At 32.9% G+C, this 15903-nt stretch overlaps 2 protein-coding genes across 2 annotated transcripts; both read left to right on the top strand.

Moving 5' to 3' along the window:
* Positions 1-10487: 10487 nt before the first annotated feature.
* LOC142224807 (uncharacterized) lies at positions 10488-13484 on the top strand. Its single transcript, XM_075294591.1, has one exon. The coding sequence runs from the start codon at positions 10488-10490 to the stop codon at positions 13482-13484; it is 2997 nt and encodes a 998-aa protein (XP_075150706.1).
* Positions 13485-13538: 54 nt separating this feature from the next.
* On the top strand, positions 13539-14099 carry LOC142224806 (uncharacterized). Its single transcript, XM_075294590.1, has one exon. It carries the CDS (start codon positions 13539-13541, stop codon positions 14097-14099), a length of 561 nt encoding a protein of 186 aa, XP_075150705.1.
* The last annotated feature ends 1804 nt before the right edge of the window (positions 14100-15903 follow it).

The following is a 15903-nucleotide window of genomic DNA, read 5'->3' as shown; positions in this document are numbered from 1 at the left end:
TTTGACCTTACGAATTTGAACTTAAACAGTGCCATTTATTGGGAACATATTAAGCGAGCCGAAATACCTCAGTGCAGAAACTGCCAGGGGTTCTTTCACAGCGCATCGAATTGTTTTTTACCTCCAAGATGTGTTAAATGCAACAATGATCATGAAAGAGGAAAATGCCCCATTAATAACGTCTCTGCAGAAGAAAGGGATAAATTATATTGTGTCCTATGCAATAAATATGGTCACCCAGCATCGTACAAAGGCTGCGTAAGATATAAGGAACTTCAGCAGAAACTTAGAGAAAAAAAGAGCAATTACACAAAATAAAACAAATAATGTATTAACTTTTGCCAAACCAAATATTAGTTTCTCAAGTGTTCTACGTGGTAACTCCGAAAATATCGACACTAATAACACTATTAATAGTAATGACAATAACCCTATTACTAACAATTCTTTCATGCAAGAATTAAAAACAATGATGTTAAACTTAAATAATCAAATCGCTAACTTGCAGAAACAACTTCAATTACAGGCATCGCGTATAGATACAATTTTTTCCATGATTAATATATAATGACCAGCGAAATTAAAACCATATCAAAAGGTATCAAATTGATTCATATCAATGAAAATTCACTTATATTAATGAGCCGAAGATACTTGAAGGTCGTATCTTCTTGATAAAGCACAATCCAGATATCGTTTTGCTGAATGAAACAAAACTAAATTCTAGACATAAAATTCAATTTGATAACTATTGTATTGTCAGGAAGGATAGGGACAAATCAGCCCGAGGTGGTGGTACAGCGATACTAATAAAGAATGATTTAAAACACATCCGATTTTCAAATAATACGATCAACTCTTTCAAATTTCTCGAAACGTCCATCATTAAAATTCCTTTGATCCCAAATAAATCTTTATACATTATTTCTGCTCACTACCCTTCGGGAAATAATGATTCAAGTTTCAAATCAGAAATGTCTTCTTTATTTTAATCACTAGGTTTACACGATCTAAACAATTATTATAATCTAGCAGGTGATCTTAACTGCAAACATTCGTATTGGGGAAATACAAATAATAATGGTAAAGGAAGAATAATGAAGGAATGGTTAGGCGATAATGAAATAAATTTTTGATTCGCCTTTTATGCCTCTTCATCTCCCTCTTATCCAAGATGTGATATTTAGATGTGTGTATCTCGGATTGCAGATTAGATATACGTAAGGAAAATAATACTTTAAACTGTCTTCCGACTCTAGAATACGATAGTGATCACAATGCAATTGAGATTCAAGCTTGTTTGGGAAGTGACCAACCACTATTTAATTTCATTCAGAATGTTCATACACTGTTAGAAAAATATGTTTTTCATATGTTCCGATATAAAAAAAATGTGTTGTTTTGGGCACAATTTTTAAACACAATATATTTAAGTGCAAACATGTAATGTTCCTAAACTAACTCTAAATGTTTGGGACACATATGTTAGTATGTTAGAATAGATTATGTTTGGGGCATGAATGTTTCATAAAAATAATATGTGTGAATGTAAACATATATACATTTACAAATTTCGAGTAAACATATATATGTTGTGATATTTTATTCAGACAGCGACAGAGAGAGAGAGAGATAGTATAGAGAAAGAAATAGAGATGGAAACTGGGAGGGTTGACGAAAGATATCAACATAACACAGCGAGAGAATCAAAAGAGAGCAACTTGTATGAAACCGCTTGTATGTTGTTTCGGAAAACTGTTTTATGACAAGGCCAAACATTTGATATGCTTAAGTCTAAATATTATTTAATTTGAATATTATAATGAGTATTCGGAGTAAAGAGAATAGACCTTTGAAAAAAACAGCATGTAAAAAACTGTACACCCCTAAATAAATGTATGTGTATATTATAAAATTATTTATGTTTATACTCGACTCCACGTTCTTCTTTTGTTATAGTTTTTGGATTCCTTCCAAAATTTCAAACTTTTATACCAAAAACAGTTTTTTATTACAAAATTGTTATTTTTCCAATAAAAAAAATAATATTTTATCCAAACCTCAGTCCATTTCGTTTATATCAAGCACTGTTTCTGACTGTAAATCTTTAATAACCCACATTTCGATGTTTCATTATAAAAATTTAATATAGTATAAATATAAATGTGTAAATTAAAAAAAACAACATGGTGTACGGTCGGAGCAGGGATTGAACCCACGACCCTTTGCATGAAAGGCGGACATGCTAACCATTGCTCCATGTGGCAAACAAATGTATGTTTCTGTTAAATAATGTTTTGTTTGCATCGGCTCGTGGACGCTGCAGACTATGCTACATAAATATAACTTATAACGATAATTGTCTATTGATGGCCATAACAGCTATGTAGCCCAGTGGATAGTGTGATGGCTTACAAACTGTATGGTCCTCGGTTCGATTCTCCGTCCAGGAGAATGGTAAAATTTAAAAAATTTATAAAATTGAATAATTTCTTCAACATTATTTGTATTACAGAAAAAGGTGCCAAGAACTAAAAAATTTCGTGGAAATGAAAATTATATGAGGGAATGAGCACAATCTTCTTTGGGGAGAATTCTTCCAAGCATATAATATTTTTGGGTTCAAAATGCTTCCAAACATACAATATGTTCACATAAAACAATATATAATAATATATATGTTTCCTGCAAAATATGTTTGGAACATATGTTAGAGAAGCGATTTTTTTTGAGGGTGTTCCAACCACTTAATTTGCAATATTTAAAAATCCCTATTCAATCTAGACAATTACTTATTAAAGCGGCATAAATAATGAGAATGTAGAAGTAGATAACTCAGGACATTTTATTGTTAGAGATCCGAAAGACATGTTAGATGTTGTACACCCTCACAAAAAATCGCTTCTGTAACATATACTCCCAAACATATTTTGCTTCAAGCATATACATTTTTGGCTATTGCCCAAACATTTATATGTTTGATCTCTACCAATGTATAATATGTTTGAAAGCATATTGTTCTAAACAATATATGTTTGGGTAGTCTAAGTTCCAAACATTTTGTATTTTTGCATCCAAATTCAATAATGTTGTCTTCCAAAAAACAATATGTTATTATGTGACCATATAATATGTTTGGAAGCATTTTGCACCCAAAAATATTATATGCTTAAAAAAAATTCTCCCAAACAATATTGTGCTCAAAATTTTATTTATTTATTTATATATTTACAATCATAATGAATTATGAAAATAAACAGGTAATATAGGTGCTAACAACATAGGTTTTCGACCTGAATGCTCAAAATTTTGTTTCTGACCAATTGTATATTCCCCGACATCTTTCTCACTTCCACGAGATTTTTTAGTTCTTAGCACCTTTTTCTGTAATACAAACATTGTAGAAGAAATTATTCAATTTTTTGATTTTTTATTTTATTTTAATTTTACCTTTTGCCGGACGGGGATTCGAACAGCGGACCACACACTTTGTAAGGATCAAAGAAGTAGCTGATCAATTGCCCAAGGAAAAATAAAATGTTAATTTTGTAATAACAAGCAACAACCACCAACTTAATTCAATATCGCTCCCTGTTAAATAGCGCTCCAAGCTACTAAACACATATATGTTTATAGGCTATTTCTAAATTAATATATGTTTGCATTCAAGCATATTATATTTACAAACATTTTATGTCCCAAACATAATATGTTCCAACATATTAACATATATGTCCCAAACACGTTATGCTAGTTTATGAACATTATATGCTTGCACCCAAAAATATTGTGTTTAAAAATTTGTGTTCCAAACATATAATGTTTATAGCCAAACATATGAAAAACAGTCTTTTTCAACCGTGTAGGCTCATTCTTTGAGGAGATTCATTCTCATCGACCTATAAACAATGATAACGCTCTACAAGTACAGGTCAATGGGTTCTATGAAAGATTTTTGGTAATTAAAAGCAATTTTGAGAGAAATTGACAGAATAACAAACTTCATTTCAGAATATAGAGCAAACTCTGTAGATGAGTCTCGAACCAAGCATTATTTTCTAACTAAAAACGATACTATTTATATCTTCAATAGCCTAAGGCCGAAATTGTCAACGGGCAATGACGGAATCCCAAACATTGTTTTAAAAAATTTACCTGATGTAATAATTTTAGATTATTGTACATTGTTCAATAATATGTTAAACAATTCTTATTTTCCTGTTGAATGGAAAAAATCCAAAGTAATTATACCAAAGAAAAACAAAGCCTGTTGTTATCCAAAAAATTTACGCCCCATAAGTTTATTACCCAATATTAGCAAAGACAAATTTTGTAAGGAAAAGAATTTACTTAGTGAAAGACAGTTTGGGTTTCGATACAAACATTCTACAATCAATGCATACATCTATTGGTTTCAGATATCAATTGGAACTCGAACCAGCAACGCTATACAGGAGCTTGCTTCATTGATTTGGAAAAGACGTTTGATAATGTTTGGATTCCTGGCTTAATTTTCAAACTGATGACTTATGATTTTCCTATTCATTTTATTGTACTCATACACAATATGATCAGTGATAAATTTTTCAGAATTCATAATCGGGAGTTATGCAGTAAAAGAACTTTTAAAACGTTTAATGGTCTTGAACAAGGAACAGTTAATTCACCGATCTTATTCAATATATTTTTATCCGATATAATCAAGAAAATTCAAAATAGCATCTCTTATGCTGACGACATTGTAATATATTACGCTGACAATTCAGTGGAAGGGATTAACGATGGGCTTCAAAGCTTATTTGATCAAGTTGAAAAATATACTATAGATTGGAACATGAAAATAAACACGGACAAGTGCGAGACAACATTATTCAGACCGCCTGTTAATAAATGTAATTATAACATAAGGAAAAACTGGAAGCTTTTTGGGATCAAATCTAATAGATATGACTCCACTATCCCGAAACGTGAGATACACCCTCAAAAAAAAATCGCTTCTGTAACATATACTCCCAAACATATTTTGCTTCAAGCATATACATTTTTGGGTATTGCCCAAACATTTATATGTTTGATTTCTTCCAATATATAATATGTTTGAAAGCATATTGGTCTAAACAATATAATATGTTTGGGTCGTCTAAGTTCCAAACATTTTGTATTTTTCCATCCAAATTCAATAATGTTGTCTTCCAAAAAACTATATGTTCTTATGTGAACATATAATATGTTTGGAAACATTTTGGACCCAAAAATATTATATGCTTAGAAGAATTTTCTCCCAAAGAATATTGTGCTCAAAATTTTTTTTCTGCCTAATTGTGTATTGCCTCACATTTTTTTCACTTCCATGAGTTTTTTAGTTCTTAGCACCTTTTTCTGTAATACAAACATTTTAGAAGAAATTATTAAATTTTATATGTTTTTTTTCAATTTTACCTTTTGCCGGACAGCGGACCACACAGTTTGTAAGCCAGCACACTAACCACTGGGCTACGTAGCTGTTATGATCATCAAGAGATAATTATCGTTATAAGTTATATTTATATAGCATAGCTTGCGGCGCCCACGAGCCGATGCAAACATAACATTGTTTAACAACATAACATTGTTAAACATACGTTTGTTGGCAGCGTGGAGCAGTGGTTGGTCGTCCGCCCTGCGTGACAGGGGACCTGGGTTCGATCCCTGCTTCGACCAACACCATTTTTTTTTTAAATATATTTTTTAACATATATTCCAAATACGTTTGGAAGTTCCCGAAAAGGTGTTCAGCATTACATACTATTATATTCAATTTTTACTACGAAATTGTAAAGTATGTTTTATAAAAGACTTAAAGTCAGAAAAGAAAAGTGCTTGATATAAACGAAATGGACTGAGATCAAATCAAATATTATTTTTTTATTGCAAAAATAAAAATTGTGTAACAAATAAAGGTTTTTGTATACAAGTTTAAAATTTTCGAAGAAATTCAAAAACTCTTACAAAAGAAGAACGTGAAGTCGAGTATATATAAATATTTTTCCATCGAATCCTAAGGTTAACGATAACCATTCAAAAGCACATTATATTTAAATTCTAAACAGTAATTTTAAAACAGCACATAAATTTATTTTGGTGTGAACAATTGTTTGCTAGCATGTAACACCATTAATTTAGAAATACAAATAAATATGAATTTTTATTAACGAATAATTTTGTACTTAATTGAATTCTTAAGGCCGGTATAAATTGGCATTATCACGTTAAAATGGCCATGTTTACCCTTTTACTTTTCTTTAATAATTTCTTTTAAAGAAAATAAACTTATTCAATTGTTGCTTTGGATCTTTCCCCACCATGTTATAATACAATTTACCGGAAAAAGTCTTTTATAAAACACACTTTACAATTTCGTAGTAAAAATTTAATATAGTAGTATGTGTTTATGCCACATAAACACCTAAATTTTTCATATAAATAATATTTTTTTTCTTTAATGCATTCCCTATTGAGATTTTAAGAATGGCCAATTGCCTTAAAGATACATGTAAAAATGATATCGATAAATTTTGAAAACAACATAAATTCACCACCTTGTCAAACAATGTCAAAGTACAATTTCCGCAGAAACTGAAAAACCTATGTTCTATTCAAATTTACAATCCATACTGGTAAGACCTTTATACAGAAAATAAATCCTGTATTATTCCACACATCTGAAATCCATTTGTGTTTTTATTCTTTTCGTTTCATTCTCTGATTATTGGTTTCTTTCAAACTCCTAATATCATCCGGAGTACAAAGTCACCTACTATTCAAAATAGTTGTGAACTTTGTTTTGGCTCATGAGATTCTCCCTCCAACAGATTGATTGCTCCCACATACATAAACATTTTTGGTCCTTCGAACCGGATTCTATCAACTCTGTGATTGGTGTACTCTCTGAGAATTCTGCTCCGCATCACTGCTCCATACCATTGCTCCACTTACCTGCACTCATCATATTAACAGGTTAGTTGACGTTTCCATTTTTTCTCTACATCATTATTCAAGTGCTATTCGGTGTGATCAATACAATAACGCAAGAAAATTAGAGGTCGTATAATTAAAAAAGAATATTAACGTTTTGTGCAAAGTAAAAAGTAAATAATTAAAGAATATAAAGTTATTGCCAATTTTGTGAATTTCTAACTTTGAACGGAAAGGAAAATCAAACAAATACGCAAAATTCATACTATTCATTGTCTTTGCCAAATATCCAATTACATTGAATGTTATCGAAAGGAAAGAGATTTTACTTTGCTGTGGAGTGACTAATTCGTGGTTTGCTGGCGGAAAATTTTGGTTTAAGGAGTGTTATTCATATCTGCGTGACTTAAGGAATGTCATATTTACGATAATTATTCGCCCGGAAAATTTATTGGTGAGTCGCAAATCGCTGAAAAATAAAAGTCGCATTTTTTGGCCCATGTGTTATTTTGCCTACATTTACAGCCTTATATGAATATGTATGTATGTGACAGATGCCTGTTATAATTCTAACATGGCACTGTAATGATATTATGCCTATGCTTCCTACTTTACAGCGATCCCTCCTCACCACAACCTCCATCACCCATAACTCTCTCCCATTATATTTCAGCATTCTACCTTTCTATTATTGATTAATCCCATTTTTCCATTCTTTTTTATTTAACATACCAGAGGAAAATTTTGATCCCTCACTTCTATTGTTTTGCGTAGTGCTGCACGCTTTCTCTCATTTTATACGTTACCCCTCTATTCTCCCCTATTAAGATCCACACCACATACACAGAAAAAAAAGTGTCTCGTAAATTTAAGAAGATTTTTACAATAATTTATTACAAGAATTTTCCAGAATTTTAGTTCATTTTTCGTATCTTCAACGAAAATTAACTACTCGAAAGGAAATTTTACAAATTCTAAGTAGCAATCGTTTAGTTCATGGCCTACAAAATACGATGGAAGTTTCCTTAAAAAATGTCTTAACTGGTAGTTAAAAATTCGTTTGTCATGCTATAAAACTACTTGTGAAATGTAAAGTACTTTCTAAATAATAAGTGCAATTTACTATAAGATTTTTTTGTATGAGAAAATATTTTTTTACGGAAAATGAACTTGAAAGTGGATAGCAATTTCTTATTGACAATTCCTATAGTTAATAATTGTTGGTATAAAATTACCCAATGAAATATTTTTAGTTCACATGTAATTAAATTTATAGACATTTTCGTCAAAAATGGTAGATAACATTTCATGAAGTTTTTGCAAATTTTAAGTTAAATGTTTCATAGTTCATAAACTGGTGTGCCTTTACGAATATTATTCTTAGAGTAAATTGTCAGCAGATGCGATGAACTAATGCATAGTACAGAGATCTTTGTTTTTATTTTTGTTCATTTAGTGGTTTGTGTGTGTGTTTGTTATTCGTGGATGGTTTATTTGGCTGGATGAGGTGTTGTTTTCAATAAAGGCACATGTGTTTTTGTTGTTGTAGGAATGTTTTGGTTTTGCTTGGTTTGGTTTGGCATGCTTCAGTTGTATAGTTGGCGTGGGCTGTTGCATCTTTTAAGTAGGTATGCAACAAGGGAATATAAAGGCATGGAATATTTTGGATTTTTGAGACATATATTGGTGTTTGTTTATTAAACATTTTAAATGAAAGTTATTAATATTTTATCGGTAGTTTAGAAAAAAGTTATTAAGAATATTTAGGAAAATATGTTGAAATTTTTATTATTCTATGTAAAAAATTAATATTCATTTCCGGATGAATTTGGACATTGTATTAGTCAAAATGTCCAAACAGCGGGTTTAAATGAACTACTCTCTGTTCCACGTGGTCATAATTTTTATTCACAAAAAACATTGTATTAAGAACTCTCATCATAAGTTTTTATAATAAAGTACTTTTGCTTAAAGAAAGTTTAATTTTAATGTATGAAAATTTTCATAATAGTAAAACGGTTTGTTGTTCCTTTTGGTTTAAATTGGTTTAAAAATAGTTTAGTCGTCGACATTTTAAAGAGACTGTTAACCAATTTTTATTATCGGGTTTCCCACAAAATAAGCAAGTAAACCAAAATAATACTGACTTTTTAACTTGGTAGGGGTATATAAATCGTATGGTGTTGTAAAAATGAACTAAACTACAATGTTATAGATGAACTAAAATTTAAGAAAATTATAAACTAGACAAGTTGAAAAAAAATCTTAAGGGCTAAATCATGGTCAATATTACTACAGTTTAGTTCATTTTGCAATGGAAAAGGGTTCACTGTTTTTTCAGTGTAGAAGTGACCACATTATACTTAGTTACAGGACAACCTCTACTTCTAATCCTAAACTCTTAGGATTAGAAGTACAGAAAAAATTAATGTTCTGGTGTATCTTTAACCACTGTATTTAGAATTACTCCTTAGATTAACGGAAACACTGTCTAAAAGCAGAAATTGGAATCATGATCATTTTTACCGTGTACTAATTTATGCTTACATTTTTTTGTAATCGTATGAAAATGGTTTTGTGCTTTAGTGTATTGGACTAATCATTGAGTTATGTACCGACGATTAGCCCATAAACATATTTGTGATAAGCGGAATTGCACTGAGTTGTGAAAAAAAAAGGAAATGAAATAACGTTGGCTATAAAAAAAAAATAAATAAAAAAAATAATAATTTGAGTTGTCAAGTTATATTTTCCATCAACTTTTAACGAGATTTTTTCTTCGGTGTACGCATCACCACTTGCACTCCAGTCTCTCACACTCATTCCCATTCTCTTATCACCCATTCTCACTTCAACTCACACCCACATTCACACTAGCCCTAGTCAGTAAATTATTTCTCTCGCTCTCTTTATATAAATCATGTGGAATGTATTTCATCGGAGATATGTTTTGATATTAAATTTTTTGTGATCTCACTTTGATGCAAATGAATATAATTTCTGTGTTTACCCAACCGCGTATACATTGTATCTTTTGAATATCAATATCTCACGCTCAAGGTTGTAAAGTAGTAGGGTTGCCAAAACACGTTTTAATTTTTTTTTTTTGTAAATACCAATTTTTATCGGCGTTTACTACAATATGCTATTATAGTATTTTACTTTGGGGTACGTTTCTATATTATTCCATCAATCCGAGAATATATATAAAAAAGTGAAATTCCATGATCAAAGCTACTTCTCCCATATCTACCCCTGGAAAAACTATTCATAAATCATTTGAATGGGGGCATATATATTTAAATACTGAATTTCACATTGTAAATTTGTTTTCTGATTTTATTGTATTCTTTGTAAAATCCTTATCTATTCAAGGCTATTATTAAGCCAACATTTTGTATTCGGTGATATCATCGCAAGGTTTCAATTTCTCATTTTTCATTTCCATCCGGAAAAAGTTCAGACTCGAATCCACTTCTAAATTTTAATAATAGTTAAATTTTTGATTTGAATTTATTCTATATTTTTTCGATATGTCTCTTAATCGTTTTATACGCGTTTCTGTCCGATTGGTGGAGTTCGAAGCCCACCTTAATGATAAGAATTCCCCTTTAACATCGTCTTACATTATCGAGACTCATATGGAGGAAATAAAAACGCTGTGGGCAGATGTTAAGCTCACTTATGATCAATGTCTCCAGGATATCGATGAGGATGATAAAGAGGAGAAAGACGACGATGTGGCTTCCGAGACGGAGACGGTAAAGGGGAAATTCAAAAGCGCGTATGGGTCATTTTGTCGGTGCAATGCACTTTTACGTGAAGCTTTGCATGAACAGTCTCTCTCCAGAGGCACCCAGCCAAGTCCTCAAATTGTTTTTTCACACACTCCTAATTCGGAACCCATAAATGGGTTCAAGTTGCCGCCATGTGAGATCCCAACCTTTGGAGGTGACTTCTCGGCATGGCCAACCTTCAGGGACATCTTCAAAGCAGTTTGCTTAAATAACCCAAGGTTGAGTGCTGTTGAGAAATTGTTTCACCTCAATCAGAGGACAAAAGGGGTGCCGCATGACATAGTTGCCAAGTTCCTTCTTACAAACGATAATCTCGACGTGGCGTGGAAAAGTCTTTCAACGCGATTCGAAAATAAAAGGATTCTTGTTAACATCCAATTGAAAAATTTATTCGCTATTCCAGCTATTTCGTCCGAATCTGGAGCTGCTTTGAAAAAGCTCCAAAGAGACATGAATACGTGTATTTCACTTCTGAAAAAACACGATATCCAGGTGGATACTTGGGACCCAATATTTACGTTTATATGTTCCAATCGTCTTCCAGATTCCACTTTGACGTTATGGGAACAGACCCTGTCAGACAGGACCATTATTCCTAAATGGTCTGAGATGGACTTGTTTTTAACAAATCGACATAAGACTTTAAGGTCTGTTTCGGAAATTAGGAAGCAGGACCCGAGCTCTACAAGTCGGTCAAAGCCTCCACCTGGTAAATCCAGTAATCGGGACAATTCGTCACATGTCAAATCATTCCAAAACAATGTTTCAGAACCAAAATGCAGATTATGCCCAAAGGATAACCACATTATCCGAAAATGTCCCAAATTCCTGAAAATGGATCTCAACAAGAGATTCGCTGAAATTAAAGGCAGTAATCTTTGTATAAACTGTTTTTCGAAAGTACACACAGCGAAAACATGTACAAGTAAAAATTCTTGCCGTATCTGTGGTAAGAGACATAATACTCTACTCCATAGACCACAAAATTTCCAGCCTACTGACACCAATTCTAATGCAAATGCTACACCGCTTCCATCTTCCTCGAGTTCTTTACAGTCCACTAATTCATCGGGCAGCGGTATAGTTCATTCGTGTTTCACTTCGAGTTCTAGTGGTGTCTTATTAGGAACGGCAGTAGTGAAAGTTTGCCACAGCGGTTTGTCCTATACGGCTCGAGCATTAGTCGACTCGGGTTCAGAAGGGACTTTTGTTTCACAAAAACTTTTTAACATGTTGAAACTTCCTTTTCGACGTACCAGCGCCAAAATTTCTGGTTTAAATAATACTATTTCTGCGGCGGTACAAAAGGAATGTTCATTTGGCCTCGGTTCCAATATCGATGAAAATATAGAAGTTTTCACGACGGCACTTGTCGTGCCATATCTCTCCGGAAATCTTCCATCAAGCTCGTTTGACACTAGTTCACTTTCAGATCTGCCCACAATTCCCCTCGCTGACCCAAGATTCTACGAGAGTTCCAAAATTGATATCCTTTTAGGGGCAGATATCCTTCCGTCCATTTTGCTTCCTGGCCTCAAGCGACATATTTGTGGCTCTCTTATGGCCCAGGAGTCAGTATTTGGATGGATACTAACAGGACCCATTCCAAACACTGCAACGAATAATTCTCGTATTGTTTCGTACTTCTGTGAAATCTCACTTGATAAGGAGATTTCACGCTTTTGGGAGGTGGAAGACCTTCCCAAGAAGAAATTTGCTTCTTTATCTGATACATACTGTGAAGAATTGTACAGTCGTACTACAAGACGGAATAATGAGGGGAGATATATTGTATCTCTCCCATTCAAAGAATCATTTCCAAGAGATATCAATATTGATCGATCTCGAAAAATTGCAATCGCCCAATATTTTCGGAATGAGGCTCGTTTAACTCGTACACTTTCTTTTAAGAATGAATACGATAGCGTCTTGGAAGAATATATTACCCTTGGCCATATGACAAGGGTTACCCCTAATACAGATTCTGATAATTCCAAAAGCTACTATCTTCCGCATCATGCGGTTATTAGGCCCGAAAGCGTTACTACTAAAGTCCGAGTAGTATTTAATGCTTCGGCCCCAACATCCAATGGGGTAAGCCTAAATGATATATTGCATACTGGTCCCATTTTACAGAATGAGCTCATATTACTCATTCTCAATTGGCGGTTGTTCCGATTTGTATTCAATGGCGATATAACCAAAATGTATCGCCAAATTCTTGTCGATCCCACACAAACGTCCTTCCAACGTATACTTTTCCGAAAAGATCCACAAGATCCTTTAGAGACGTTTGAACTCAAGACAGCCACTTTCGGTGTAAATTGTGCGCCCTATTTGGCGATCCGCACCATTTTACAACTGGCAGATGATGTCGAGGCTACGTATCCCAAAGCTAGCAAAATTCTTAGAAGCTCAATGTATGTGGACGATGCTTTAGTCGGCTCCCATACAATTCCCGAAGCGGTTGAGTCTAGAAACCAGCTGATTTTAGCATTGAAGTCAGCAGGTTTTCAAATGCGGAAATGGACTTCAAATTCCAAATCCATTTTAGCTGACATTCCATCTTCTGATTTGCTGAATGCTGATTTTTTAGAATTTGACGATTCTAGCACTGCCAAAACTCTTGGCATTCGTTGGAATGCTCGGTCCGATTCATTTTTCTTTGTTGTCCAGGAATTTCCAACCACTTGCTCCTACACGAAACTGGAAGTATTATCCCAAATTTCATAATTATTTGACCCAGCAGGCTGGTTAGCTCCATGCATCATAGTGGCTAAGATAATTATGCAACAAGTGTGGATTGATTCTACAGGGTGGGATGAAAAGTTGTCTCCAGAGACTTTGAAAAAATGGATAGCCTTTCAATCCGACTATTCTCACGTAAATTCCATCAAAATTCCTAGGTGGTTCCAATATTGTCCTAGCAGCATCGTACAACTTCATGGGTTCAGCGATGCTTCAGAAAAAGCATACGCTGCGACCTTATATATCCGTATAAAAAATAATGAGTCCGTAAGTACCCATTTGGTAGCTTCTAAAACCAAAGTTGCACCAATCAAGACATTGTCGATTCCACGACTAGAATTATGTGGCGCAACATTGCTAGCTGAAATGATAGATCACATTGTTCCGCAATTACAAATTGATAAATTTTCATTACATTGTTGGACAGATTCCACCATTGTATTATCGTGGTTAGCAAAACCTCCTTGCTTTTGGACTACTTTTGTAGCCAATAGAGTAGCCAAAATAGTTCAAGTAGTTTCGCCTTCAAAATGGCACCATGTTCCATCCGAACATAATCCTTCGGATTTAGCAAGCGAAGTATTTCTCCACAAGACTTAGGCGAAAATGATCTATGGTGGCAAGGCCCACATTTCCTTAGAAATATTGAGGATAACTTTCCAGTATATCACCAAACAGAAGATATCATTTTAGAAAAGAAAAACGTAAAAGTTAACCTTTCCTTGTTCACAAATTTTGAGGATGTTTTAGATAAGTTTTCCTCGCTTCCAAGAGCAATTCGAGTAATTGCTTATATGTACCGATTTCTCTATCGAACGCATCCTAAATACCGACAAAGCTTTCACAGGACCAGTAAAGATATTTCTACCTTTGAAGTCCTTTTGGTCCATAATAAGCTCCAAATTATGTGCCAGAAAGCGTGTTATCCCAATGAGTACATGGCTTTATCCGCAAAGAAAAATATCCAAAAATCTAGTTCCCTACACTGTTAGAAAAACATGTTTTTCATATGTTCCGATATAAACAAAATGTGTTTCGGGCACGATTTTAAACCACAATATATTTAAGTGCGAACATGTAATGTTCATAAACTAACACTAAATGTTTGGGACATCTATGTTAATATGTTAGAATATATTATGTTTGGGGCATGAATGTTTCATAAAAATAATATGTGTGAATGTAAACATATATAAATTAACAAATTTCGAGTAAACATATATATGTTGTGATATTTTATTCAGAGAGCGACAAAAAGAGAGTATAGAGAAAGAAATAGAGATGGAAACCGGGAGGGTTGAAAGATATCAACATAACAAAGTGAGAGAATGAAAAAAGAACAATTTCTGTGAAACCGCTTGTATGTTGTTTCGGAAAACTGTTTTATGATAAGGCTAAAAATTTGATATGCTTAAGTCTAAATATTATTTAATTTGAATAAAGAGAATAGACATTCGGAACCAAGAGAATTGACATTTGAAAAACAAACTGCATATGTTTTCGCCTTGAGAGCAGCATTTTATGCATATGTGAACATGTGTTTTGTTTATCATTTTGGCATTATGGGCACAATTTTTCGTTAAAATAAATCAGGGGTCTTCATAAAAATAACGAAAGGGCACTATACTCTTTTTAGAGTTGGGACAGCAAAATGAAATAAGGAGGAAATAGTGAAAAATTACACAGTAAAATGTAAAAAAACTAACTTTAGTTCCTCTTTATTAAAAAGTAGTCCACGAGGAGTTGACGGATACCATCAAATATAAAAGCGGGCATTAAGTTCGAGTTTTACAGCTAAAACAATTTAAAAAGTTTATTTTCTTTAAAATGAATTATTAAAGAAAAATAAAAGGAATTTTAGAGCGATGGTGTTCAATGCTAGTAAAAAACTGTTCACTCCTAAATGAATTTATGTTTATATTATAAAATTATGTATGTATGTTTATACTCGACTCCACGTTCTTCTTTTGTTAGTTTTTGAATTCCTTCCAAATTTTAAAGTTTTGTACAAAAACAGTTTTTTATTAAAAAATTGTTATTTTTGCAATAAAAAATAATATTTTATCCAAAAATCAGTCAATTTCGTTTATATCAAGCACTGTTACTGACTATAAATCTTTAATAACACACATTTCGAAGTTTCATTTAAAAAAATTTAATATAGTATAAATATAAATGTGTAAATTAAAAAAAAAATGTTCGGTCGGAGCAGGGATTGAACCCACGACCCTTTGTATGCAACGCAGACATGCTAACCACTGCTCCACGTGGCAAACAAATGTATATTTCTGTTAAATAATGTTATGTTTGCATGGGCTCGTGGGCGCTGCAAACTATGCTATATAAATGTAACTTATAACGATAATTATCTACTGGTGACTATAACAGCTACGTAGCCCAGTGG

This window comes from Haematobia irritans, chromosome 2 (assembly GCF_050003625.1).
Source record: "Haematobia irritans isolate KBUSLIRL chromosome 2, ASM5000362v1, whole genome shotgun sequence".
Lineage (NCBI taxonomy): Eukaryota > Metazoa > Arthropoda > Insecta > Diptera > Muscidae > Haematobia > Haematobia irritans.
Note: the sequence above shows the minus strand (reverse complement) of the source record. Positions and strands in the feature narration are given on the sequence as shown.

What these genes read in the sequence shown, in the direction of transcription:
- LOC142224806 (XM_075294590.1), top strand. Translation starts at nt 13,539, where the DNA reads ATGCAACAAGTGTGGATTGATTCTACAGGGTGGGATGAAAAGTTGTCT.
- LOC142224807 (XM_075294591.1), top strand. Translation starts at nt 10,488, where the DNA reads ATGTCTCTTAATCGTTTTATACGCGTTTCTGTCCGATTGGTGGAGTTC.